The sequence below is a fragment of the Phocoena sinus genome, chromosome 4 (assembly GCF_008692025.1).
Source record: "Phocoena sinus isolate mPhoSin1 chromosome 4, mPhoSin1.pri, whole genome shotgun sequence".
Classification (NCBI taxonomy): domain Eukaryota; kingdom Metazoa; phylum Chordata; class Mammalia; order Artiodactyla; family Phocoenidae; genus Phocoena; species Phocoena sinus.
In genome coordinates this window covers 145849435-145874575 of record NC_045766.1, presented here as the reverse complement: position 1 = coordinate 145874575, position 25141 = coordinate 145849435, and the positions used below count along the sequence as shown (strand labels likewise).

Below are 25141 nucleotides of genomic sequence, written 5' to 3'. Positions count from 1 at the left end.
GCTCTGTGTGTACCTGTGATGGACAAAACTCCTACGCTGAAATCCTGCCCACAATGGGATGGCATTGGGAGGTAGAAGCGCTGGGAAGTAGATGAGGCTGTGAGGGTGGAGCCCTCCCTTACGGATGGGATTATTGCCCTTAAAAGAGCCACGAGTGCTTGCTCCCCCTGGCTTGCTCCCCCTCTCTGCTCTCCACCACGTAAAGATACAAGGAATAATCAGCCATCTGCAACCCAGGAGAGGCCCTCAGGAGAACCCCACCCTGCCGGCCCCCGGATCTTGAACTTCCAGCCTCCAGAACTGTGAGACACACATTTCTGTTGGTTATAAGCCACCCAGTTTATGGCATTTCGTTATAGCAGCCCAAGCTAAGACAATACTGTTTCTGGTTTTCAATGGAATGCTGCTGTTTACATCCAGTTTCATTATTTGTTGTACTTCTCTGGCTACTTTGGGATAAACTCTTGATATGGGTCCAGAAGTGATGGCACCTGTCCCAGGTACAATCATAAAAGGTTTTACATTTAGGCTCCCTTATCATTTTTTTTCTCAATACCAATTAGATGATCAATTCGATTTCAACTGGCAGGGACAACTTCCCTACCTTACCTGAGGGTCTTTGTTTAGACATCGTAATATCATTTTGATGCATTAAAGACATCATGGTAATTGGTCCTAATGAGCAGGAAGAAGTACCCTAGTTGCCTTGGATGGTGAGAGGTAAATTCCATGAAAAATCAGTGGTCTGTAGACTATCATGGTCTCCCTTCCAAAGTGAATGACAAGCAGCTACGCCTTGCACTGCCCACAACTAAGAAAGGCCCAGGCCTGGCGTGTGTGGACTTTGATATGACCACATCTGGGTGTGCTGCTCCCGTCTTCTGAGGAAGCTGTAGGCTGTTGGTTTCGCAAGACCTGGACAAGGACCCGCAGCTCTGATACTCAGGACAGGTTTGTAGCCGGCCAGGCAGAAGTGTGGACAGCCTGGGGACTCCACTGACGGCCGCTGTCTAACGTGGCTGTATCCTGGGACTGAGTCCTTTTTTTTTTTTTTAATTAATTAATTAATTTATGTATTTATTTTGGGCTGAGTTGGGTCTTTGTTGCTGAGTGCGGGCTTTCTCTAGTTGCAGCAAATGGGGTCTACCCCTCGTTGCGGTGCGCGGGCTTCTCATTGCGGTGGCTTCTCTTGTTGGGGAGCACGGGCTCTAGGCATGCGGGCTTCAGTAGTTGTGGCTCGTGGGCTCAGTAGTTGTGGCTCGTGGGCTTAGTTGCTCCACAGCATGTGGGATCTTCCCAGACCAGGGCTTGCACCCATGTCCCCTGCATTGGCAGGCGGATTCTTACCCACTGTGCCACCAGGGAAGCCCCTGGGACTGGGTCCCTAACGTAGTTTCTGTGCTGACCCCAGGTAGTGTCAGAATTGAACTGTAGGACACTCGGGTGGTGCTGGAGAGGAGGTGGTGAATGGTAAGACTCAAGCGGGTCAGGAAGGCAAAAGTAAACCCCGTGAACAGATGGCCAGGGTTCCCAGAAAATTTCTCCCTCTGAGTTGTCCTTGTGCTGTCTACTCCTGTTCTGCATATGGACTTGCTGTCCCTGCCCAGAACCCATCTGGGGACTGCCCAAATTACTTACTCACCATCGCTGCTTCTGACCAGAAAACCCCTCTCATAGCAAAAGTGCGGCACTAGGCTTACGACCATGGGATTCCCTGACGTCAACCCAGAAGCAGCTCAGCTACTGACAGAGGGAAGGCTGCCCTACTGCAGACCCACTTATGGCCATTTCTCCCACAGCCAGAATACATCAGCCTGGGGCCATCAGAAGATGGGAAGAGCCCCTCTTACTGCTACGCCAGATAACCTTGGAGGAATTTTTGCTTTCCATCCTGACCCTGGGCTCTGCTGTCCCAGGGGTGGGGGGAGGCTGCTGCCACCGGTGACAGTGGTCCCCCTCTGAACCAGCAGGGATAGGGTTCCTGCATGGGCTGGTGGGATTGATCCCAATTACTGAGGGGGAGCCTGGAGGCCGGCACAACTCGAGGACAGGAAAACCTGTATCTGTACCTGACATCTTCACTGGGCACATCCTCGTACTTAGTACTTCCAGGTTCGACTGTAAAAGGAAAGGAAGTCCTCTAAAAACAAGACTGTTAAGGTCTCAAATCTTTCAGAAAGGACAGTGAGGCCCAGAAAACCAGGCCTACATGGTAGAAGGAAGACTCTTTGAAACGGGGGCGCAGGCCTGGTTAATGCTTGCTCTGGACTTCTCCTCACCTCCCCCACTTGACATGACATGCTGGGTGTGTTAACTACACCAATTAGCAAAGGGCAGACCCAGCACCGAGGGAGGAGTCCGGCATTACCTGAGAGCCTGCATCACTGAGATACGACACCTCGTGGGCCTTCTTCGGTATGAAGAATGTTTGCCCCACATCAGGTGGGTGCATTTTGGTAACTAAGTATGGGTGGGTGAGAACAAATTCTTCGTAGCCAAAGGGTCACCTGCCAGTGTGCTTTCAGATCAATTCTTGTCTGCTCTGCACAGGGTGCCGACTTCTGCAAGGAACTGTCCCAGGCTCCCTGTCTAGTTTGGCAAACAGGAGGGCAGGAGGAGAAAGATGGGTGTCTCTCTCCCTTCCACAGTGATGCTGATGCACCTCCCCTGAGGGGTCAGCTCCTGCTGGAGGGGGGCTCTGTCCCTGTGTCCCAGTAACCGTTCTGCTGACCCGCCAGCCACAGGGAAAGGGCTCCTCCACCATCATAATGATCAAACCCTTGTACTGGATCCCCTTAGCTGTAAAGCCTAGCGTGGTTATGTTCTCCCACCTGGGCTGACACAGTCCTGGAGTTGATTAAAATGTATTGGGTCAGACTTCAGTTTGGTCATGACGTTTTTTTCATCTTTCATTATGAAAATTTTCAAAAAATAAATAACCATATACTAACTAGATTCAATCTAGATTCAATATTTTTAAAAGATTTTGCAGGTTTACTTAATTCATATATGTGTACTCTCTTTCTAACAGAACCATTTCAAAATAAATTGCACTTGTTACGGCTCCTTTTTCTTAAATAATTCAGCATACAGCTCCTAAGAAAAGCAGCCTTTTCTCATATAACCATGACCACACCTAAGAAAGTTAACACAAATTCCCCTAAAATCTGCTATCCAGTACATACTCAAATTTACCCCGTTATCCCCCAAAATGACTTTATAGCTGCTTTTCCCCAATTTAGGAACTAATTAAGTTTTGCACATGCATTTATGTCTCCTTAGTTTCTTTTTCTTTTTTGCGGTACGCGGGCCTCTCACTGTTGTGGCCTCTCCCGTTGCAGAGCACAGGCTCTGGACATGCAGGCTCAGCGGCCATGGCTCACGGGCCAGCCACTCCGCGGCATGTGGGATCTTCCCGGACCGGGGCACGAACCCGGGTCCCCTGCATCGGCAGGCGGACTCTCAACCACTGCGCCACCAGGGAAGCCCTCCTTAGTTTCTTTTAACAAAAAACAGGGCCTTCACTTTTGTTTTCTGAGTAATGTCTACTTGATGAAACCAGGCCAGTCACTTACAGAACATCCCATGTGTCTCTTTCCTTGTGGTTCTGTGTCACTTGTCCCTCCATATGTAAACTGGGGGAGACTGTGCATCTCACACGGCATCATGCCAGTCCTGCCATGAGCCGGGGTCACAGTGGACACTCCCAGGCCCCTGCACTGTGAAAGTGGAACTTCGCCTTGGTTTTAGGACTTGTTGATGAACCCACCGTGAACCGATTATTTCGCTGGGGGCAGAATTGGTGGTTCTCTAATTGTATTGCTCCCTCTATGTTAATTAGCTGGGTGCTTTACCGTGAAGAATTTCCCTCATCAGCAGGTATGACCTGTGTTCTTCCAGGAAAGGAGGGTGAATGTCTCTTTCTTTTTAATTATTAACCCCCATGGTAACAAGTTGGTGTGATGGTTACGTCCACTGGTGGCTTTAAATGGGCCTTCCCTCCCTCATTAGCTTAACATGGATGACATGGATATTTATGTTTTCAGTATTTGATCATCAATTTCAAACGTCATTCTTCTGGAAAGTGAAGAGACATTTCTTGGATTCCTGCTCCCAGAGCTGGTCAAGATTTTGCTTCAATAACATCAAGCAGAAGACAGGACTCAGTGGAAAAGGTGGGAAGATTATAAAACAGTGACCATATGGCAGTGTTGGCTAAGAAGAGGAAAATGCAGACATGCACTGGAAAGAAAAATCTAAAATAAGTAAGCAGACATCTAAATAAGTAAGTCTAAGATCTAAAAATCGAAAATAAGTAAGTAGCGATTAGGAAAAAGTTGTTTTATATTATAACCAAGCCCAGCAGAATAAATGTTATGTTCAAAGGTCCTAGAAACACAGACATACTTATAAACATACCTTTACAACAGACGTTTGGGTAAAGGACACTGGCTAGATACCACCACCAGGCACAGATGAGCATGAGTGAAACATGAAAAGATCAGAATCATGAGAAATAAATACGTAGTGACAGCGTCTGACAGAAATAAAAGAAGAAACCAAGCAAGATGAATCAATAGGCATGTGGCTATTTGTCTTACTAGTGCTTTAAGTTCCACTGAAAATTTTTGACTTACAGAAGTTCAATATGAATTCTAAGTCTATGTTTTATTTTTTTGCCCGTGATAAAAGCAGACTGGATAAAACAAAAAAAAAAACCACAGGGCTATTCACAAACACACCAGGGCTTTAATTTTATTCTTTTTGTTTTTGTGTGTGTTTTTGTTTTAAACCAAGCTGTACACTTTAAGAAAATAAACAACAGGAAGCCATCCTCTGCTTACCCTTCGTGGGTGGGCAGGGAGGCTCGACCAACAGAGAACCGGGCAGACGCCCGTCACTCATGAGCGCACAGCTACCTCATCAAGGTAAGAAGCTAAGATGTGCTGAAATCACACAGAAAATACTCCACTTGGCTTTGCAGCAAAGCGTAAGGGTGAGAGCACCTAACTGACGACACCGGGGCTGGCGCTCAGCACCACTCAGCACACGCACCACATCACAAGCTCCCACAGAAAATCAAACCTCTTCCTCAAATACAATCGTCACAGGACTTTATTCACTGTTTATTCTTCTGGCAGCAGGACTTCTCTGAAGTAGAATCTAAACACAAGTAGAAATGAGGAAGCATTTTGTTAGAAGGCTTCACATCTTCTAAGAAGAATTTCACAATTTCGAAACACTATCACTGAATTAACCTTATTTTTGATAACAATAAGAATAGCAATTAAGATACGCAGTGGTTTACGTTATGAAAGTTGAGAAACGCTGGACAAACGACATCCTGTAAACACGGTCTTCATGGTCGCTGTGAGTCTGAGACACCGTGATCCCCACGCTGTGCGTCCTTCACACCCACCCCTGGGTGTCTCCACTCACAATCCTCCTTCTGATACTATTAATTATGGCCGATTAGCAGGACTGAAACTAACAAGAGTAACTAAGCTGGACCCCAGCCGTCTCCTCTCCAGGACTGGACACTCCTGGGTCACTCAGATCCCGTCAGAAGACAGAGGACTTTCATTACCTGGTGGTACGTCTCCCAGTCTTTGCTGGATCATTTCTAAGTGGTGAATGTATTCCGTCAAGGAATGTTCTGGATCTTGAGAAGCAGTCAGGGATCTTTCTGATCTGGGATTTGGGGACGGATGGGATCTTCAAACATACAAACCAACAAACAAACAAAAAGAGTTGAACTCAGCAGACGGTTTGAACGCAGCCAGTGCGGAGGGGCAGTGGAGTTGGGCCTGCTGACCAGACACTCGTGGGAAATGGGGCAAACTAGGCGGTTGTTACTTTCCTATATTTTCTTTACCACAGAGAAAAAATAGTAAGGGTTTTTTAAGAAGTGCTACATAGTGCTTTAAAACTAACTTCGTTACAACGTCTCCAAATTAAAACAACTAAAAACTACTATATATTATTTAATTCACTAAATCTTCACATATGAGTCTATCATCCCAACTGGATTCTGCCCAGCATCCTTCACAGGGGTCCCTTCCTCTTGGCCTCCAGCTGGGCCCAGGGAGCCCCGTCTGCGTCACTGCTCACTTCCTCTCCAGGGTAGGGGGCGTCTTACCTGTGTGCCATCCACAAAAAAGAGGCCTTGGCCACCACCTATTCCTTCAAAGGTATCACCCACTCGGGAATGGGGGAGCCACAGCCAGACCGAGAGCCCCTGCCTGCCCTCCCCGAATAGAACCGGGCTTCTGGGCCCTCACGGACTCACACTGCTGCACTCCCTGCCTCGCTCTGGGACCCAAACTTTCAGAACACGTCTCTGTGAGGAACCACACACGCTGGTGGGTTCCCATCGGCAGAGACGCAGGGTGAGTGGGGACACAGCCTCACGCACGGCGGAGCCACCCACGCTCATCGGTCTGGCCTCCCCCATCAGGGCAGTTACGCCCGAGATCGTCACACTCTTAACACGCAACTCGTACGGAGGTCTCATCACCAACCGGAGACCATGGAGCGAGAGAGCAAAGGTGAGCATTTTATCCCTGCTGGTCCGATGTCAGAGGTGGACGATGCGTTCTGCTCTGACGAGCTTGTTTTAGAACCCCAGGAAAGCACGCACAGAGAGAACAGACGACATGCCTACACGAGCCGTCACATGTGTGTGACAAATACCACAGACACAGACTGAGCTTTCTGTTCACTTCACGGGTAGGTTCCAAATACTGGAGGAGTCGTAGTCAAATGAATTAAATAAATGACCTGTAATCATACTCGAGCATTTGCATAGGATTATTATTATTTGTGCTTCAGTCTGGAGAAATGGAAATGGAAATCACATCTCCCACAAGCAGCACCTGGATAAGAATCTCACGGTCAGGAAAATGGCTGCAAACCATGATGAAGGCGATCAGGGCCACACCACACAGCCAGGTTACACCCAGGGCTCAGAATGTGACAGTCACAGCCGTCAGGGAAACCTTTCTTCACCTGAATTTTTAAACAAAATTCCATTCTACAACTTAACCACAAGCCCTCTTAATTATATTTTTAATTGAAAACAGTTTTTTCCCCAAATAACCGATGGATGTTTAACATTATCACTGTAACATCTCAATTGCCAAGTAAGTTGTAAGTATAAAAACACATTACGTGTGCAAAAAACCCCCCAACCCCAAAGAAAAAGACTAAGTAAAGCTAACACCACGGCCTTGCATGTATGTGTGTGTGCGCGTGTCGGGGGGGGGGTCGCGTGTGCCCGGGGGCCCTTCCATCACAGGCGGGCCTGAGCACCTGCACAGATCTGCCCAGGGACACCTCCGTGCGTGGCCCTGTCTCTGCAGACGGGGCTCCTGCTGACGGCTACAACCCTGCAGTGGAAAAGCAGCTGAGGCACCACCGCTCACCTTTCCCTCCTGCGTGGGGATGCTTTTGGCACAGGGCCCCTGGCGTGGCTGGAAGACACGTCCCGGGTTGGTGGGGATGCGCGGGTGTCGGGTGGAGACTGCTGCGGCCGTGGCACCAGGAATCCTTCCCCCAGGATTATTTAGCAACGAAGGGATTAAGAAAAAAAAAGAATGCATTTTAGTAGGGAGGCCCATCCACCAAAATTTTAAATTTACAAGGTTTTAGGAGTCTGCATGGCAATTTCAAAACGTTTAAAAAGTACTCGTTAGGGCTTCCCTGGTGGCGCAGTGGTTGAGAGTCCACCTGCCGATGCAGGGGACATGGGTTTGTGGCCCGGTTCGGGAAGATCCCACATGCCGCGGAGCGGCTGGGCCCGTGAGCCATTGGCCGCTGAGCCTGTGCGTCCGGAGCCTGTGCTCCGCAACGGGAAAGGCCACAACAGTGAGAGTTCCGCGTACCGCAAAAAAAAAAAAAAAAAAAAGTATTCATTATAAAAACTGTATTAAAAAAATCTCTAGAAGAAACATGAGGGTTTTTGCTTTTTGTTTTTTAAATGTATTTATTCAGTTAGTTATTTATTTGGCTGCGTTGGGTCTTTGTTGCTGCGTGCGGGCTTTCTCTAGTTGCGGTGAGCAGGGGCTACTCTTCGTTGTGGTGCGCGGGCTTCTCATTGCAGTGGCTTCTCTTGTTGCAGAGCACAAGCTGTAGGCGCACAGGCCTCAGCAGTTGTGGACCGCGGGCTCTAGAACACAGGCTCAGTAGTTGTGGCTCACAGGCCCAGCTGCTCTGCAGCACGTGGGATCTTCCCGGACCAGGGATTGAACCCGTGTCCCCTGCATTGTCAGGCAGATTCCTAACCACTGCGCCACCAGGGAAGTCTGAAACCTGAGTTTTGAGCACCTGCATTTCATTCCTGCAAGGTCAACCCTGACCCCCGTGTCTGTGTGGGCAGCGCCCTAGAGAAGCACTCAGCACCCTGATGGAGTGAGCAGGGCGCCAAGTGGGCCTGGGGTGGGTCTCCTGCACCCAGCTCTGAGGAGTGGGAAGGGCAGAAACCCCGGCGACCACCAGGTGCAGCCGGGGGGCAGGGGGTGTGGGGGGACCCCTCCTGAAGAACCTCGAAGCCAGCTGATTCCGAGACGTAAGGATTCACACGTGGAAATCAAAGGGGACTGGCACCACCAGGGAAGCCCAGTGGCCATGAAGGCTGCTGCCCACTGCAGCTCCCCCAGGCAGCCCGGCTACACCTGGGCAGCGGCCCGTCACATGGGGCAGAGGACAACCGCAGCCTGGACGGGACTGAGGCAGAGGAGGCAGTGGTGCTCCCAGGAGACGTGCACAGTGCGAAGTGGAACTTCACTCCATTTGAGAGAATGAAAAGCCTTTTCACTGAAGATAGCTATTTGTCGATACATTTAGCACTTCTGTAGTTTTCAATCACTGCGCTCCTCTGAACCACTTTTATTCACCAACATTAACTGTAAACTTGTGCTTGTTCCCAAAATAAAACCACTTTCCTTCAAAAACCCTTTGCCTCCTGACAAGCGCACTGGCTGAATTACTGGTTTCTCCCACCAGGCGGGCACTGAAGAAGCCCATGGGTGGGGTGGCATGGGGGGTACCTGGGCGGGGTGCTCGGCCCGGCGCTAGGGCTCCTCTGCCATCTACTTGTTGCCATTTCTTAACCAAAAAGCGTAACCTACAAAAAAAGATAGAAAACATTGAAAACTAGAGCAAAACAGGAGTGAAAAGAACCAAGAAAATCCAGACGTGATGGGACCATGGAGTGAGAGCACGGCCCTCTACCCGGGCAGCCGCCAGCACCTTCCCGGCCCCGTCCCCGGACCCTGGGCCCCCAGGCCCCCGACCCTGCCCCTCCACTCCCAGACCCGCCAGCTGGGGTCTGTCTGGTTCACCGCACTCCCTTCCATCGCTAATGCACTTGACGGGCCCCGGACAGCTGGGGGAAATGGAGACCTTCGCCCTCCACGTGGTGACGGGAGGTGCAGCGGTGTAGGGGCCCCTAGACCCCTCTCCTTGACGGCCCCCAGCAGCTCCCTCACAGCAGTGCTGCCTCTGAGACGCAAAGCCCAGAAGGCACCTCCACTTCGTGTTGGTGGAAAGACGGAGGCAGAGTTTGGGGGTCTCCCCACCCCAACCCAGCATCTGACATACTTCCTGGCACGGGGCATGTTCCCCGAAAATACAGAACAGATGGATGGACAGGTGACAGACAGAGTGACAGGCAGGTGGGTTGACAGTCTGTGGTCCGGAAAACTCAGAGGGAGGGAGGGCGCTAAGTCCCCGGAGGCCGGAGGAGGCCTCCACCCTGCGGGAGCTCCTGGCAAGTGTGCGGCTGGACCGTGTGTGGTGCTGGGTCTCTGAGGGCAATGGGACCCACACTGCCTTTTGTGGTGCAGTCCAGGGAAAGGCCGAGGGGGCCCAGCCCACCCTGCTGTGTCTGGTCCCACAGGTGGAGGTGAGCGCGGCCCCGAAAAGGCAGCTCCGTGGGCACCAGAGCAGACACAGTGGCACAGTTCTTAGTGGGACAAACATTTTTAGAAATACAGCAGATTTAAAAATTATAAAATAAAATAGATTTTCATCACTGTTAATTGTGAAATAGTCAAAATTCCCTATCACACCAGGGAGTCCACCCGTACTCCAAAGTGGCGCCCTGCATGCATAACGGCGGCAGCTGGGCTGGGCTGGGCTGGGCCGGGCGGACACTTAGGGGTCAGGTGTACCTCCCCGCTGGGGGGCCCACAGCGTGTCCTCCTGTGCACATGGCACCCTTTATGAAACACAAATTTGGCTGAAATATAAGAAACTGAAACACGAAGAAGTGAAATGCAGTTTTAAGCTCGATCAGACACGTCTGTCATCATAAGAATACCATTAATGGGAAGGCTTTGTTTTACAATAAAAAGGCAGCCTTAAACCCTTCCATCTTAGAAGGTGCAGTTCTACATAACATGGTTTCCGGAAGACAAGGGTCGTCTATGTTTTAAGGCCTCAAATATCATTCATCTTAAAAAAGGGAACAACTGTAGCATTTCCAAGACTAAACGACCCCAGGCAGACAGGAGGCACGTGCCTCGCGGTACCTTAAGACAGCAATCACCACCCTGACGGCAGTGCGGAATTTTGTAAAAGGGCGTGCCGCCACCGCTTTCTTATCCGCCTTGGAAGGAAATACTCCCAAGTGGGCGATCATGGAGAGCGTTTCTTGTTCAGAGTCCTGGAATCCACCAATCAACAGCAAAAGATACTTCTTTTGATAAATCAGGGCTTTTCTAAAGCTCTCTGCTCTCAGATAATGCAGGTACAACTTTTCCATCTAAAAGAAAACGAAAAACCAGTGAAACTTAACCACGGGACAAAGACACCCTTCTCACAAGTCTCCATAGCACACTTGTACCAGGTGCTTTAAAAAGAACCAGACATCTTTCCTCAGCAAATTATCACAGCAGTCAGCTCCGCACGACATCTATAACCAGCAACAACCTTGCAGTTCAGAGTTGGATCTTGTTTATCTGACAAAACGCAGAGCACAGACGACCCTTCACCAGCATCAGAGGAGCCCCGCGAGGGCCCAGGAATCGAACCACTAAGCACGGACCAAACTGGGGGCAGGTGGGGGTCCCATCACAGGTCTGCGGGCATCAGGGGTCGGGGAGACCTGAGGTCACAGGCAGAGGTTGGTGTCCGTACCCTAATACGGCTTTTCCCTCCAGAGAGACCCACAGCTTGGGCCTCACCATCAGAAGCGCTGACTGAACTGTGGGCTCAAGGCTTTTCCAGGCTGTGGACACTATCGTCTGTAATTCAAGCACCAAGACTTTCACCTCTTAACCCAGGATTTTAGAAAGCGCCACGGGTGCCGCACAGAGGATCTCTAGGGCAGTGAAAATGCTCTGCATGGCACCGTTGTGGTGGACATTCGTCATCTTACACTTGTCAAACCCACAGAATGTGTGGCCCCAAGAGCAGCCTGCACGCGATGACAACGTGACGCTGTGGGTCTATGGACTGCAACACACGCACCGCCTGGGGGGAGTGGATGGTGGGGCACAGGATTTGGGAAATCTCCGTACTTTCCCCTCAATTTGGCTGTGAACCTAAAACTTGCCTAGAAACATAAATCTTAAACAAGTAAGAAGCAGCCACGAGACAGTGTCTGCACACCGAACACCACCCATGGGCTTGGTCTTACCTTGGCATTGCAGGCGCCAGCTTCTGGTGTGGGCAGTGCTGGGTCTGGGTGTCGTGCTGAGCCCAGCAAGCCCATCCTGTCCTGCTTCCACACAGACCTGTCCGACCTCTGCAATGACCATAGACAGCGTGTCTGCACAGCTGCTCTCCCAGGATAGCATCTCAAGAAAAGTGGCTGAGGGCTTCCCTGGTGGTGCAGTGGTTAAGAATCCACCTGCCAGTGCAGGGGACACGGGTTCGAGCCCTGGTCCAGGAAGATCCCACATGCCACGGAGCAACTAAGCCCGTGCACCACAACTACTGACCCTGCACTCTAGAGCCCGTGAGCCACAACTACTGAGCCTGTGCGCTAGAGCTTGCGTGCCACAACTACTGAGCCCACGTGCCACCACTACTGAAGCCCACGTGCCTAGAGCCTGTGCTCTGTACCAAGAGAAGCCACCGTGGTGAGAAGCCCACACACCACAATGAAGAGTAGCCCCCGCTCACTGCATCTAGAGAAAGCCCGCGCGCAGCAACAAAGACACAACGCAGCCAAAAAAATGAACAAAGGGAGGGAGGGAGGGAAGGAGGGGAAAAGAAAAGAAAAGAAAAGAAAAGAAAAGAAAAGAAAAGAAAAGAAAAGAAAAGAAAAAAGAAAAGGAAAGAAAAAGGGGGCTGAGAGCACAGTGGTGCCCGCTCCCAGGACCGAGCCGCCCCCACGCTGTGCCCTCCGGACACGGGTGGGCTGGGGCAGGTGCCCGCCACCTGGGTCCCCCTTCAGCCTCTTCTCAGTGACATCCCGGTTGTTACATGATTATTTTATTACACTCAAGGGTGGTTACTACACACTGTTTACTGAAGTATGATTATACAAAAGGCATGTTTTTACTAAAAACAAAACCCTCACATTTGAGAAATCACCCTGAATTCAAAGCTTTAAGCCTATTAGACACCCCTGTCCGCCCTGGCTCTAGAAATGCTGCCCCTGGCAGACGCAGACACCCAGCTCTGTTCAAGCGCCATCAAGCCACACACCCTGGACACCTCAGGAGGGGCCCACACCGCACAGAAGGGATGTCGTGACCAGGCCACATGTCCCAACACTGGCAGCGTGGCCTGGACACCACACTGTGCTGAGCACCCCAGAGCTCCGGTGTGGACACACGAACAGACGAAGGGCCCCACAGGGAGGGCCAAGGCTGCTGCCCACAACGGACAGCCAGGACCGCCTGTCACCGAGGCCAAGGCCAGCTCGGAGCACTCTCGGGGCCATGTGCTCAGCTGCCGCCAAGGCAGCCTGGCTGCGCCGCCCACAACTCAGGGCAGGACTCGGAAGAGGGAGGTGCCGAGCTGGGTGACCTCCCTGCTGGGACAGAAGGAAGGGACCACATTTCCCGGTTCTAACAGAGCCTGGTCTCTCCGGGGAAAAGACACTCTAGCAACAGAAGTGACCCCGACACAAAGGAGAAGACGCTCCAGTCTGTCCACCCTCAGCCTGCCTCTCGCTCGCTCATTACATTTATTTCCTGATTCATTACCTTCCAGGCGAAGGACAAAGCGTCCCAGGTGTGGTGCTTTAGTCCACCCCGAGCGCCCTCTGAACAAGGAGCCCCCGGGGCAGCAGGCCGTGCTCGGCGCCAACGGCACCTCTTGTCTCTGCAGTCCCTCCCAATGAGGCACTGGGCCACGGGTCTGCCAGCAGTTGGGCCCCACGAGCAAAGGAGCCCCCTCAACCCCACAGCGCTTCAGACAGACAAAGTGGAACTGGACAGAACTGAGAAGACGGAGGTCCCACTCGAGGACACACCACCGCCCTCTGGTAGCTGCCAATGGGACCTGCCTGGCCTTGACAGGGCACCCTGCCCAGGAGCACCAGAAACACCAAGCCCTGCACAAAGAACCTTCCGGAAGAGAAAATACTAGGCACGGATGGTCTCCCTGGTGCATCTTAACAAGCATTTCAGGAAGGAATGAATACCAGCTCTACACAAATCTCTTCCAGAACCAGGAGGGAACACGTCCCAGCTCACTTCACACGGACGAGACGGAAGACAATGACTAAAACCCTCCAGGTTAACATCCCACACGAAGCCAGATACGAAAACGTAGCCAAAACATATGCAAATCGAACCCAGACTGCAGCCAACCGGGGCCCCAGGACACGTACCCTGCGCGCGCAGACCTCCTGCGGGGTCCCCGGGGCCCGGAGGCTCCTCTCCAGCTCGGGACACGGCCCTGCACAGCTCCGCCCTCTCCCGCGTCACCGTGCTGAGCGCTCTGCTCAGGGACTCGTTGTCTTCAGCAGGGACGTCCACAGCTGGACCTGCAGCTCCACCGTCGTCTTCTTCTTGAGGAGAAAACGAGATCAGAAAACGTTTTGTTAAAAGCCGTATTCGTGGCTTTTACTGTCAGCTGTTTTCAGGGATTGTAACTTTAAACATATTTGGGGTTGGTGGGAAGCTCGCGGGGCTGGGCAGAGTTCCATGTACGGGAAGGAGAGAGCAAAAGCCATCAGAATCGCTTTTCCCCTCGCTCTCCCATGAAACAGACTTTGCACGAAAACCGGGTACGGACCGAGGAAGGCTGTCCACAAAACATGACCTCTCCCTGTTCCGACAGCACCACCGGCAGAGGCAGGACGTGACGGGTGGCGTGGGGAGCACGCTCATCCCTGAGGGTCCCTCCGAACAGGCGCATTCTTTCCAGGCCCCAGCGGGCGCAGGACACCGGCAGGGTCAGCTCTCCTGCGTGCCTGTGCTGCGTGCTGCTTCCACGACAGACCTCACGACGTCCTGACCGCCACGGAAGTTTGTCGGGAATTCACAGCAGCAGTCAGGACTCCTGAAGCACCCCCAACGCTGCTGACGGGCAGCTCATTTCCAGCCCAGAGCCTCAACACAAGTGCGTGAGCGGCAGATAGGCCGGGGCATCGGCCATGGAGCGGGACAGACCAGCGCCCCCATGGGCACGAGGAACAGTGCATTGAACCAACCATGCGACAGGCCGAGGCGGAGGCAGGTCCGGCACAGTGAACAAGAAAGCTGGTCTCACCCGGCAGGAGCTGGATGCGCCCAATTCAGACTTGAGCGTCTCCAGCGTGTGAAGCAAGGACGCCACTGCCTTCTTTCTCGTTTGACGATGTCCAATCACTGATGGTCCTGGAGAAGCACACGGACACTCAGAAGGTGCGTGTGGGTCCCGGGCGGCAGGCACTCCGCGCAGCGCCCAGGGAGCCTGGCGGTGACTGTGGCAGCCGGGAGGCAGCACGGCCTGGAAGTGGGCAGTCTGTGAAGCCCGGAAGCCTCCAGCCACTGAGCGCTGACCACAGACCACGGAGGCTCCCTCAGTGTGTCCACCTCCCCCTGCTGCTCTCTGCTGGGACTCTGAGTCAGCTACTAAAATGCTGTCCCTAAGCAAGACTTTGCTGCTCCATTAACTAAACCCAATTACAGACAAGAGAGCTGTATGGTCTGAGCTTCCGTGTGCTCAGAAAAGGACAAATCAACATTGGTTCCCGCCAAACAGCAGGGTCGTGGGTCCTCGACCAGGCGGACGCATCCTGGCCCCATGGGCAGCGGGCCAGGGTGTCAGGCGAGGCAAACGCCGCACAGACACCGGGCACCAGCCCTGCCTTGGGGGACTCAGGTGGGAGGGGGGCTGGCCTTGGGCCAGACCCTCTGGGTGGTGAGCAATGGAAAAGGGACACAGAGAGACCTGATCTGAAAGACACCTGGATTTCCTGTCACATGAGAATGCAAAGACCACAATGCTGTCATCATCTTTCAAGAGAATGCTGCCCACGAGTTCATCCACACACGTGGGATGAGAAATAGAGTGCGTTTCATGAAAACCTGAACCCGAAATCAAAGACACGCCCCACTCAGAATTTTTTCCAAACATCAAAGGTGCTGGGCATATGGCCGGGGCAGTCCCGAGAGACTTGCCTGTCCACTGTCTGGTTGATGAAGCTGGTCAGAAGCCCCGCAGCACACAGCAGCTGCTGCCGCACCTTCTCTAGGCCCTGCTGCTGCTCCCGGGGGCGCGCGGGCTCCGACTCTGGCTCCGGGCGGGGGCGCGCGGCCTCCCTCGCCTGCAGCTCCCTCACCGTCCGCTGGAGCTGCAGGATCTTGTGCTCGTCCCGCTGGCGCTGCAGCTCTAACTCCCGCTGTCAGCAACGGCGAAAAACAGAAGCGAGCCTCACACACGGTCCGGGGTGGAGACCGGGGCCAGGAGCTCAGCACAGGGGCCGCCCAGTCCGGCCCCGGGCCCCGACCGACCAACCCCCAACTCGCGGCACATGGGGCTCCAGGTGCGATGCGGAGTCAGGGTCCCCCCACTCCGGGGATCCGGGACAGGACCCGGGATGGGACGAGCCACAGCCCAAGTCCGGCCCCCCACCTCAGTACGTATGGGGGCACTGAGTGGGTGCTCAACACCGAAAAGGCGGGCCTGAGCCTCAGGAGGCCCTGTGCCCCCCATTTGCGATCCCCGTCCTTCACTGCGGAGATGCCAGGGGACCCAGCCGGCCAGTCCACTCCCTGCCCCACACCCAGGACCCGAGTCTCCACAGGGAGACAGCAGACCACCGACAGAAACTGTAAATAATATTTATCTCCACGTGCTAAGAAGTTCAGGGAGCGATGGGGGCTCGGAGAGCATGGGGGCTGACCCCAGGGGATGACGCCTGGGGAGGGGGGATCCAGGGAAACAAAGACGGCCAGGCCGGGCAGGGCGGAACCAGACAGGGCAGAGAGGGCACAGGCCCAGCCCAGCCACTCCTCAGGCCGGCACACAGACCAGGCCTGCTTCCCACCCAGCGTCTCCCGCCCTTTCCCAGCATCACCCCCATTCAGTGCTCGAGCCTCCTCAGGAAACTGTGATCCTTTCTGATCTATTTTCCAGATGAGGAAAGTAACAAAACCAAGAGACCCACTGGTTTATTTTGTTTAAAAAAGATGAAATTGGCCCTGAAATAACTATCAGAGGCCTGGGCCACTACGGCCAGAAAAAGACCCCATAACCCAGATCAAGTTAATTACCTACAGTAAAAATGACACCAAAAGGACAACATACTTAAGAAAGAAAAATACATATCAAGGTGCATCATGAGGGACAGTTACCAATTTGACTTGGAAAACACTTTGTTTATATATTTTTTTAAGCAATTACATTTTTACAAACCAAAAAAAAAAAAAAAAAAAAAAGAAAGAAAAACAAAAGAAATAAAACCCAAAATTAAATTAAAAGGTTTGGCAGAAGACTCTGGATAAGGTTTGGGAAGCCCCTTGAGAAGCACACGAAGACAACAAACCTCTCTCCCCTCACACGCACAAAAAACCTAGAACACGCTCTGGGGGTCCCGAGTGACCAAGGCCCACCCAGGGCCGTGACTCTAGCCGCCTCTGTCAGGAAACCCCCGGCCTCTGCCACAGCCCCAAACGATTCCTCCACTTCCACGATCTCTAGTGATGAAACACGACTGCATTCCAGGCTGTTTAACCCCACCAAAACCACGAACCGTTACACACACAACACGCGTGAGCCTTGAAAACCCCATGGCAGGAACCAGACACAGAAGAAGGCCACATACCGTGTGATTCCACTGACACAGAACGACCAGAAGAGGCAAATCCAGAGATGGAAAGTAGACCAGTGGGTGCCAGGGGCTGGGTCCCCACTAAGAGGCCCAGGGGTCCCTTGTGGGTGATGAACATGTTCTAAAATTGACTGCAGTGACATCAGGCTGCACAACTCCTGAATATGCTGAAAACCACTGAGCTGTGCAACTCAAAGTGGTGAACTCAGCAGCACGTGAATATGGTATCTATCTCACTGATATGTATTCCTGGACCATTTCATGGCAGCCTAACCATTCAAAAGACCAGGCCATTGGTTTTCCTTGTGAACTCAGCAGCACGTGCATGGTGTCTCACTGATACTTATTCCTGGACCGTTTCATGGCAGCCTAACCATTCAAAAGACCAGGCCATTGGTTTTCCTTGTGCATTTTAAGAGCTTTTTATAATTTCCCAAAACCCCCAAAAATAAATAACAAAGGTAATATTTTTGAAGTTCTAAAAAATATTTTTAAAGAGAGCAAAATAAAGGTCAATCCATGAGAAAACACAGGATATAATTTCCTCAGAAACAAATGCTTTTGGTCAATGTATAATGTATCTAAAATTAAGACCCATCCAAAAAATAAAGGAGGGAACACTTCCCAGCCCATCCTGCAAGGCCAAGATCTTCCTGATATCAAAAACAAAAGCACCACAAGAAAAGAAAACTACAGAACATATCTCTCATAAATATAAATGCAAAATCCTTAACAAAATACTAGCAAACTGAATCCAACACTATTTAAAAAAGAATTATACACCAAATTCAAGTGGGATGCATCCCAAGAGTGCTAGGATGACTGGATATATGAAAACCAATGTCCTATATCACATCAAGAGAAGGACAGAACCAATGTCCTATATCACATCAAGAGAAGGACAGAACCAATGTCCTATATCACATCAAGAGAAGGACAGAACCAATGTCCTATATCACATCAAGAGAAGGACAGAACCAATGTCCTATATCACATCAAGAGAAGGACAGAACCAATGTCCTATATCACATCAAGAGAAGGACAAGACCAATGTCCTATATCACATCAAGAGAAGGACAGAACCAATGTCCTATATCACATCAAGAGAAGGACAGAACCAATGTCCTATATCACATCAAGAGAAGGACAAGACCAATGTCCTATATCACATCAAGAGAAGGACAGAACCAATGTCCTATATCACATCAAGAGAAGGACAGAACCAATGTCCTATATCACATCCAGAGAAGGACAAGACCAATGTCCTATATCACATCAAGAGAAGGACAGAACCAATGTCCTATATCACATCCAGAGAAGGACAAGACCAATGTCCTATATCACATCAAGAGAAGGACAAGACCAATGTCCTATATCACATCAAGAGAAGGACAAGACCAATGTCCTATATCACATCAAGAGAAGGACAGAACCCAGAAATCTGAAAAGGCACAGAAAAAGAAAATCCATACTCTCTCATGATTAAAAATAAAAAAGATCGAATAAACTAAAAATAGAAGGGAATTTCCTCCAGTAAGGAGCATCTACAAAAATGGCACGACTACCATCATACTCAGCAGTAAAAGACTGACTGCTCCCCCAAGATCAAGAACCAGGCTGGACGCCTGCACCACACGCTGTGGGTTCTGGCCAGGGCAGTCAGGCAAGGAGAAGAGACAAAGGCGTCCAGGTTGGACAGGAACAAGTAAAACTATGTCTATTTGCAGAAAACATGATCTTCTATATGGAAAATCCCAAAGAATCCATTAAAAATATTGGAACTAATAATAAATCAGTTCAGCAAGGTTACAGGACGTAAGATCAAGGTGTGAAAATCACCCACATTGCTACACATTCGCAACAACCTGAATACAGAAGTCAAAAATAATCCCATTTACAACAGCATCAAAAAAATAATATTTAGGAATAAATTTAACAAAAGAAACGCAAAGCTTATCACCTGAAAGTGACAAAACATTATTGAAAGAAACTAAGGAGCTAAGCAGACAGAGAGCCCTTCCGATTTCATGGATGGGAAGACCTAGCATTGTTAAGGAGACAACACGCCCCAAAGCGATCTACAGACTCAGTGTGATTCCTACCAAGATCCCAAGGGCTTTCACGCAGAAGCGGAAAAGCCGATCCTCAGACGCACACGGAACCGCAAGGGGCCCCGAGGATCCAAAACCACCTTGGGAAAGAACAAGGTCGGAGGACGCGCGCTTCCCGACTTCCAGCCGCCGCGCTGACCAAACCAAGGGGCAGCCCGGAGCCAGGACAGGCCCTCCGGCCGTGGCAGGCTCACCAGCGTCTCCCTGTCTGTCTGCCACCTGCTCCACTTCTCCGTGTCCGCTCGGCTCGGCCTCGGCTGCACTGCCGTCCTGGCGGCTCTAAACTCCCCCACGCTCTCGGCAGTCTCCACGGGAGGCCTCGGCGCCGCACTCACCTCCTGCTCCCTCTCCACGTCCTGGCGGTGCACGTGGGCCTCAGCCTCCAGGGCTCGCTGCCGCGCGGCCTCCAGCGCCACCTCCAGCTCCAGCACGCGGGCCTCGCAGCCCCTGAGCTTCTGCAGCAGAGCCGGCTGCGCCTGCTTGTCCTGCGGCCGCCGGCTCAGCCGCTCCGTGAGCAGGCGCTCGTGCTGCAGGGCCTCGGACAGCTCGCGGGAGCGGCCCTGCTCGGCCTCCAGGCTCCGCTGCAGCTCCGAGAGGCGGCCACGCTCCTGCGCCAGCAGCGCCTCGCAGCGCGAGGCCTCGATCTGCAGCTCCTTCCGGAGGTTGTCCTTGGCCGTCTGCTCGTGTTTTAGCGCCACGCACAGCTGGTTACTCTGAGCGCACTGCTTCTCCAAAGACGCCCTTAACTCCTGCATCGGGGAAAAGTGAGACGAGGCAAGGGCATCTAAACAGCTCCTGCAGCTAGAGCTTCTGACGTTATACTTTGGGTAGAAGGAGGGCGAGCAATAACCCCTCTTCTCGTGGCTCCGCCGGCCTTCCTCGGGGATGAGGCGCTGCTCTGAGCACAGTGCAACGTCCCAGGTTCACCTCCCTCCCTGAATCAGGGGCTCCGGTGCTGCTGAAGGGCGGGCCCTCGACCCCCTCACGGTGCTCGGCTCAGCCAGGCCTACGGGTGGCCTCAGCGTGGCCGCACGGCTGCCGCACAGGACACCGGCCCGAGGCCTCCCCTGTGCACAGGCGGGGCCCCCATGCGGCTCTGAGGCTGCACTGCCCTCACGGAAGCGAATGCCCGGAGGCGGGGGCCGCACGTGCAGGGACCCTCTGAGCCCTGAAGGTGTAGCCCTGGCCCCTGGGCACAGTCGCGGCCGCGCACGTCACCTCCAGGGTCCTGGTGCTCTGGCCCTCCTTCTGCAGGCACTGCAGCCGCTCCTCCTCCAGCCGGCTCTGCAGGGCCCGCTCCTTGGTGCGCTCGGCCTCCAGCTGCTGCAGCGCGGCCTGCAGGTCATCCTCCTTACTGTCCAGCGCTGACCTGTGTGGGCCACAGGCTCTCAAGGGGACGCCGGCCAGCAACCAGGCTCCCAGGGCAGGGAGGGCAGGGAGGGCGGGCCCTGCAGTGTGCGTGGCCCCCCACGAGCCTGCAGGAGCAGAGGCTCCTCCCCAACACCCATCACGACAGCCTGGCAAACCGCGGCTTCGGACGGCATCTTTCACTTCAAGGCCAAGAACGTGGCAGGGGCCACGTGACTTCCAGCATTGTTCAGCCGGAAGCCTGAGGGCAGGACGGGGCTAGAAGTTGGAGCCTTGCCAGTGGGGCCGCACCTCAGCTGAAGGACCTCCTTCTGCGCCTCGTCGAGGGACTTTAGCAGCCGCTCCTTGTCCTGTCTACACTCGCAGAGCTCAGATTTCAGATCTCTGACTGTGTTCTGTTCCACCACCAGCAGCTTCCGGACGTTATTTGCTTTCTCTTGCTCTTCGTTCAGGGTTTTCTGCAGGTCGCTTACTATACATTTTTCCTGCTCAAGCTTATACACCAATAACTCAACTAAGGAAAAGATTAAATGAATTAAAATAGCATTATTCACGAGTCCAAAGTGAGCCACACATATGATTTTAACAAATCAGTAACAAACCAGCAAAGGAAGGGAATGTGTTCACTCTGGGGGGACAGGAAGCTTCTATGACCCAGAAGCCACTGTTTCTGATGGAACCCAGATACTCGGGACACATGCCTTCTGCTCACACCCCGCCAGCCTCGCCCTCGTGGCCAGTGAGCATCCAGAGAGAGACACACGGGCAGAGAGCGGGCAGGACCACCCAGCCGTGCAGGTCATGCGATGCAACGGGGTTCCGGGGTTGGGGGGGCACACGCCCTCTCGACCCCTGCGATGTTCAGGCCCGGAGTCTCCCAAGGGCAAGGCTGGAGCTGGGCCGAGACAGACCTCCATGGAGCCCACCCAGCCCGGGCAGCTTCGCAGAGAACCCGCCCAGAACTAGGAGCACACACACCCACTCCTCCAGGAACCGAAACCAGAAGAAAGAAAACCGCGGACCAGGACCCTCGTGAACACAGATGCAAAATGCGAGCGAGTCTGGCCCAGAAGTGCCCAGCGTGAGGCAGCATGCCGAGGCTGGGGCTCGAAGGCAGGCGGCCCCACGGGACAGAGCCCAGGCCTCACTCAGCACTCAGAGCATCCCCAGGGCAAGTGGCAAGAACAGGAGGAGAGGAGATGGGGAAGAAAAGATAAGATAAAGTGTTCTCTCCCTGCAGGTGACATGAGTGTCTGCGTAAAAATCCCGGAGTTTAAATCAAACTCAGAAACCTGCCACAGGCCGCTTCAGCCTCTTGCGAGCCCCAGTGACCCTCACGGACGTGGGCCTGCGGCGCCCAGCATGCTGGCGCCAACGCGGCCCCCACCAGCTGCTCACCGGGATGCTAGGCAAGGCCTCCACCCTGACTGGCACACATTCCGCACTCGATGGCCTGGGGAGTCAGCGAGGGGCTCACTGGCCTGCCTGCCACCTCCTGACAGGTGAGTGTCAGGATCAACGTTTCGGGACGCAGCCGAGAGACCACACCCACCCTGCCTCCGCAGCTGGTGCTCCTGGCGGCTCCCGCGGGCCTCCGCACTGGTCAGTGCCACGCACAGCTGCTGCAGCTTCTCCTGGTTCTGCAGGTGCGTCATCCGCAGCTGGGCGCGCAAAGCCTGGATCTCGGACATCAGGCTGCTCCTGTCCGACAGGCGAAGGTGCTCCAAGGACCTCTCCTGCAGGTCCCCCTGCAGATGGGGTGGCAGGGGATCAGGGCAGGGGAACATAAGACGCGTCAGAAGAAGGGGGTCCTGAGGGCTGGTGTGCCAGGCAAGAGCAGCTCCCGGCGTCGCTGCCACAGGAGGACGCAGGGGACAACCGTGCGGCATGAACGTGGGCACAGTGGCCCTGGAACCCTCAGATTGCACGCAGCTCTGCCCCCAGCACCTTGGTCTCGCTTGCTGGGCCCAGTGGACGCTCGCCATGCACCCTGCCCTCTCTTACGAGGGAACTGGCGGGAAGCAGGCTCCCACAGCCCTCGCGGTGTCGACCCTCCAAGCCTGGGCTCAGTGCTCACAGCCTGGAGCTGGGCCGCCTAGAAAGCCTCCTTTGCTTTCAAGGAAAGGCCAGTTACTTCCAGAACAGAGTGAGATCCTGAAGGAAGATAAGTGCACAGAGTTTTCCACTTCACGGAATTCACGCATAAAAACACAGTGTTATCTGTGGACTGCAGCAGGATTTGCTGCTCAGTCACTGCCTTGCTCTAAGGTCGGGCGAAACACGTTCCGTCACCCTCTGTGTCAGGGTGGGCTCCGGGGGGAAGCCAAGGCATGAGCTCACCTGCTCCTGGACCATCTTCTCCAGCCTCTCCAACAGGGAGCCGCAGCCCCCAGGGCCTAAGCCACAGGGCCGGGGCCACAGCTCGACTCTCAGTATCTCCCGCTCCTTTTCAAAGGCCTCTTGCACGATCTGCAGAAATTCCCCTCTCCAGTCGAGGCCCACATTGGAAGGTTCCTAAAATATCGAAACAAAGAGCCCGTGTCCCTATAAACACATCCTGCAGGTTCAAACAGACCCACCCCGACTTATGGGGACACACAGACGCCCATGACCGCCTAGGGGCACGAGGAGCCAGCTCTGGGCAGAGAACCCCCCCCAACATGACGGGGAGGTAAGACAGAGTGAATGTCAGCAAGCAAACCTCTCTTCCGGCCGCTGCACATGAGCCCCGGGTCCAGGGGAGGCCAGGCCCTGAGTGGCGGAGACAGTGTGTGTGCGTGTGCCTGCGCGTGTGCATGTGTGGGGCATGTGTGTGCGTGTGTGCAGGGGTGGGGGGCATGTGTGTGTGCATGTGTGTGTGTGCATGGGCGTGTGAGGGGCGGGGGCGTGTGCATGTGTGTGTGCCGGGTTAGGGTTAGTGTCCACACAGGGAGCGGTGTCTATACGGGTTAGGGTTAGTGCCCACGCCGGGGGTGGGGGGTGTCTATACAGGTTAGGGTTAGTGTCCACGCGGGGGGCAGTGTCTATACGGGCCACACATGGGCTGGCTGTCTCCTGGCCACCTGCTTGGGCCCACCTGCCCCCTTCCCTTAAAGTTGGGGGTCTGCCCACTGCTCCGTCCACACTCCATGGCCGGCTGGCTTCCTTGCACACGGTTCAGCATCGGGCCCTCACCTCCAGGTTGCCCCTCGGCCCGGCCCCCATACCCATCTCTCCATCCAGAGCCTCCCTGCAGGGCTCCAGCCGGCCCCTTCCCCGCAGCCTCTCCTGGAGGCTGGAGCCCAGGGAACGCGAGTGGGAGGGTGGCTGACCAGGCATGGCCTCCCTGCCTGCTGCTGACCCGCCTCTTGCTCCTCTACTCCCACTTCTGGGGCCAAGAAAATCCCTCAACCAGGTCCATGCCCACTGCTTCTCGTCTGTATCTAGAAGGCCTGTACCTTCTCCCCCTTTGGGGGTCCTGGGGTGGGATGCTCCCTGGGAGCCGGTGCTGCCTCCAGCAGGCCCTGGCCCCCCATCGTGAGGCACCCGAGGGGGGCACTGGGCTCGCCCCTGCTCAGGATGCTCGGGGGTCCACGGTATTCGGACAGGGCCAGGATGTGGTGGCTCTCGTCACACACCATCTGCAGCAAAGCCTGAAACGGACAAACATTTCAGAGAGGAGGAGAAGCAGCTTGAAACCTCTCACCGTCACTGCCCCGCTGTCACCCGCCAGGGCTCACCAGGCCGCCCCCACGGCCTTTGCACCAGAGACTAGAGTTGCTGCTCTGACCGTGAGGTTCTCAAACCTTCCTCCCCGTAGCTGTCACAGACAAGTAAACCAGCTTTGAACGAGTGAACTTCTGTGTGAGCTGCTCCAGCAAAGGCCCCACAATCCAGCCATCCCGCCTGCACCCTCACAGAAGATGCTCAGCTCAGGGAAATCTACAGCCAAGTCAGCAAGATGCCAGGCACCTCCCCGGCCCTCCCGGGACCACAGCGCCCCACGAGGAGGGAGACCCGAGAACTGCACAGGGACACCTCAGGGGAAAGGCACCTGCGGATGGTACCAGGCCAGCTACTGGCCACTGCAGCCCTCTCACGCCCCCGGGGGTGCCCAGAATATGTGAACACAGGAAGGGGTCTTCCACCCCACCAGGATTTGGAGTGGTAGTTACAGAGTGATGGGACATGGGACCTGGGACGTGCACGCCAGCCTTCTGTGCTGCCCATGGAGGCTGAGAGAGGAAGGTGCACCCCACCCAGGGCCACCCTTCTGCATGGCTGGTGCTACGGCCAATGCAGAGCACAAGTGACTGTGACCATCCTCACACTGCGTGTCAACACAGGTTCCCACAAGGGGCACGTTAGGGAAACAGAAAAATAGCAACGAAGAGGCCTATGACAAAGAATGACTAGTTACTTAACTAGAAACAGGTCTTCCTCTAATTCTAATGACGTGACCAAA

The 25141-nt window shown here is 53.8% G+C and overlaps 1 protein-coding gene across 1 annotated transcript in view; it reads right to left on the bottom strand.

Moving 5' to 3' along the window:
• Positions 1 to 4727: 4727 nt before the first annotated feature.
• The window catches only part of PCNT (pericentrin), a 96749-nt gene continuing 76335 nt past the window's right edge, over positions 4728 to 25141 (bottom strand). The window contains 17 exon segments of the mRNA XM_032630312.1: positions 4728 to 5163; positions 5588 to 5715; positions 7425 to 7548; positions 9048 to 9124; positions 10533 to 10765; positions 11642 to 11749; positions 13790 to 13939; positions 13942 to 13969; positions 14674 to 14748; positions 14750 to 14780; positions 15567 to 15787; positions 19665 to 20078; positions 20548 to 20698; positions 20989 to 21211; positions 22250 to 22445; positions 23038 to 23211; positions 24135 to 24329. Coding sequence (XP_032486203.1) covers positions 10722 to 10765; positions 11642 to 11749; positions 13790 to 13939; positions 13942 to 13969; positions 14674 to 14748; positions 14750 to 14780; positions 15567 to 15787; positions 19665 to 20078; positions 20548 to 20698; positions 20989 to 21211; positions 22250 to 22445; positions 23038 to 23211; positions 24135 to 24329 — 2010 coding nt within the window. The 3' untranslated portion in view covers positions 4728 to 5163; positions 5588 to 5715; positions 7425 to 7548; positions 9048 to 9124; positions 10533 to 10721.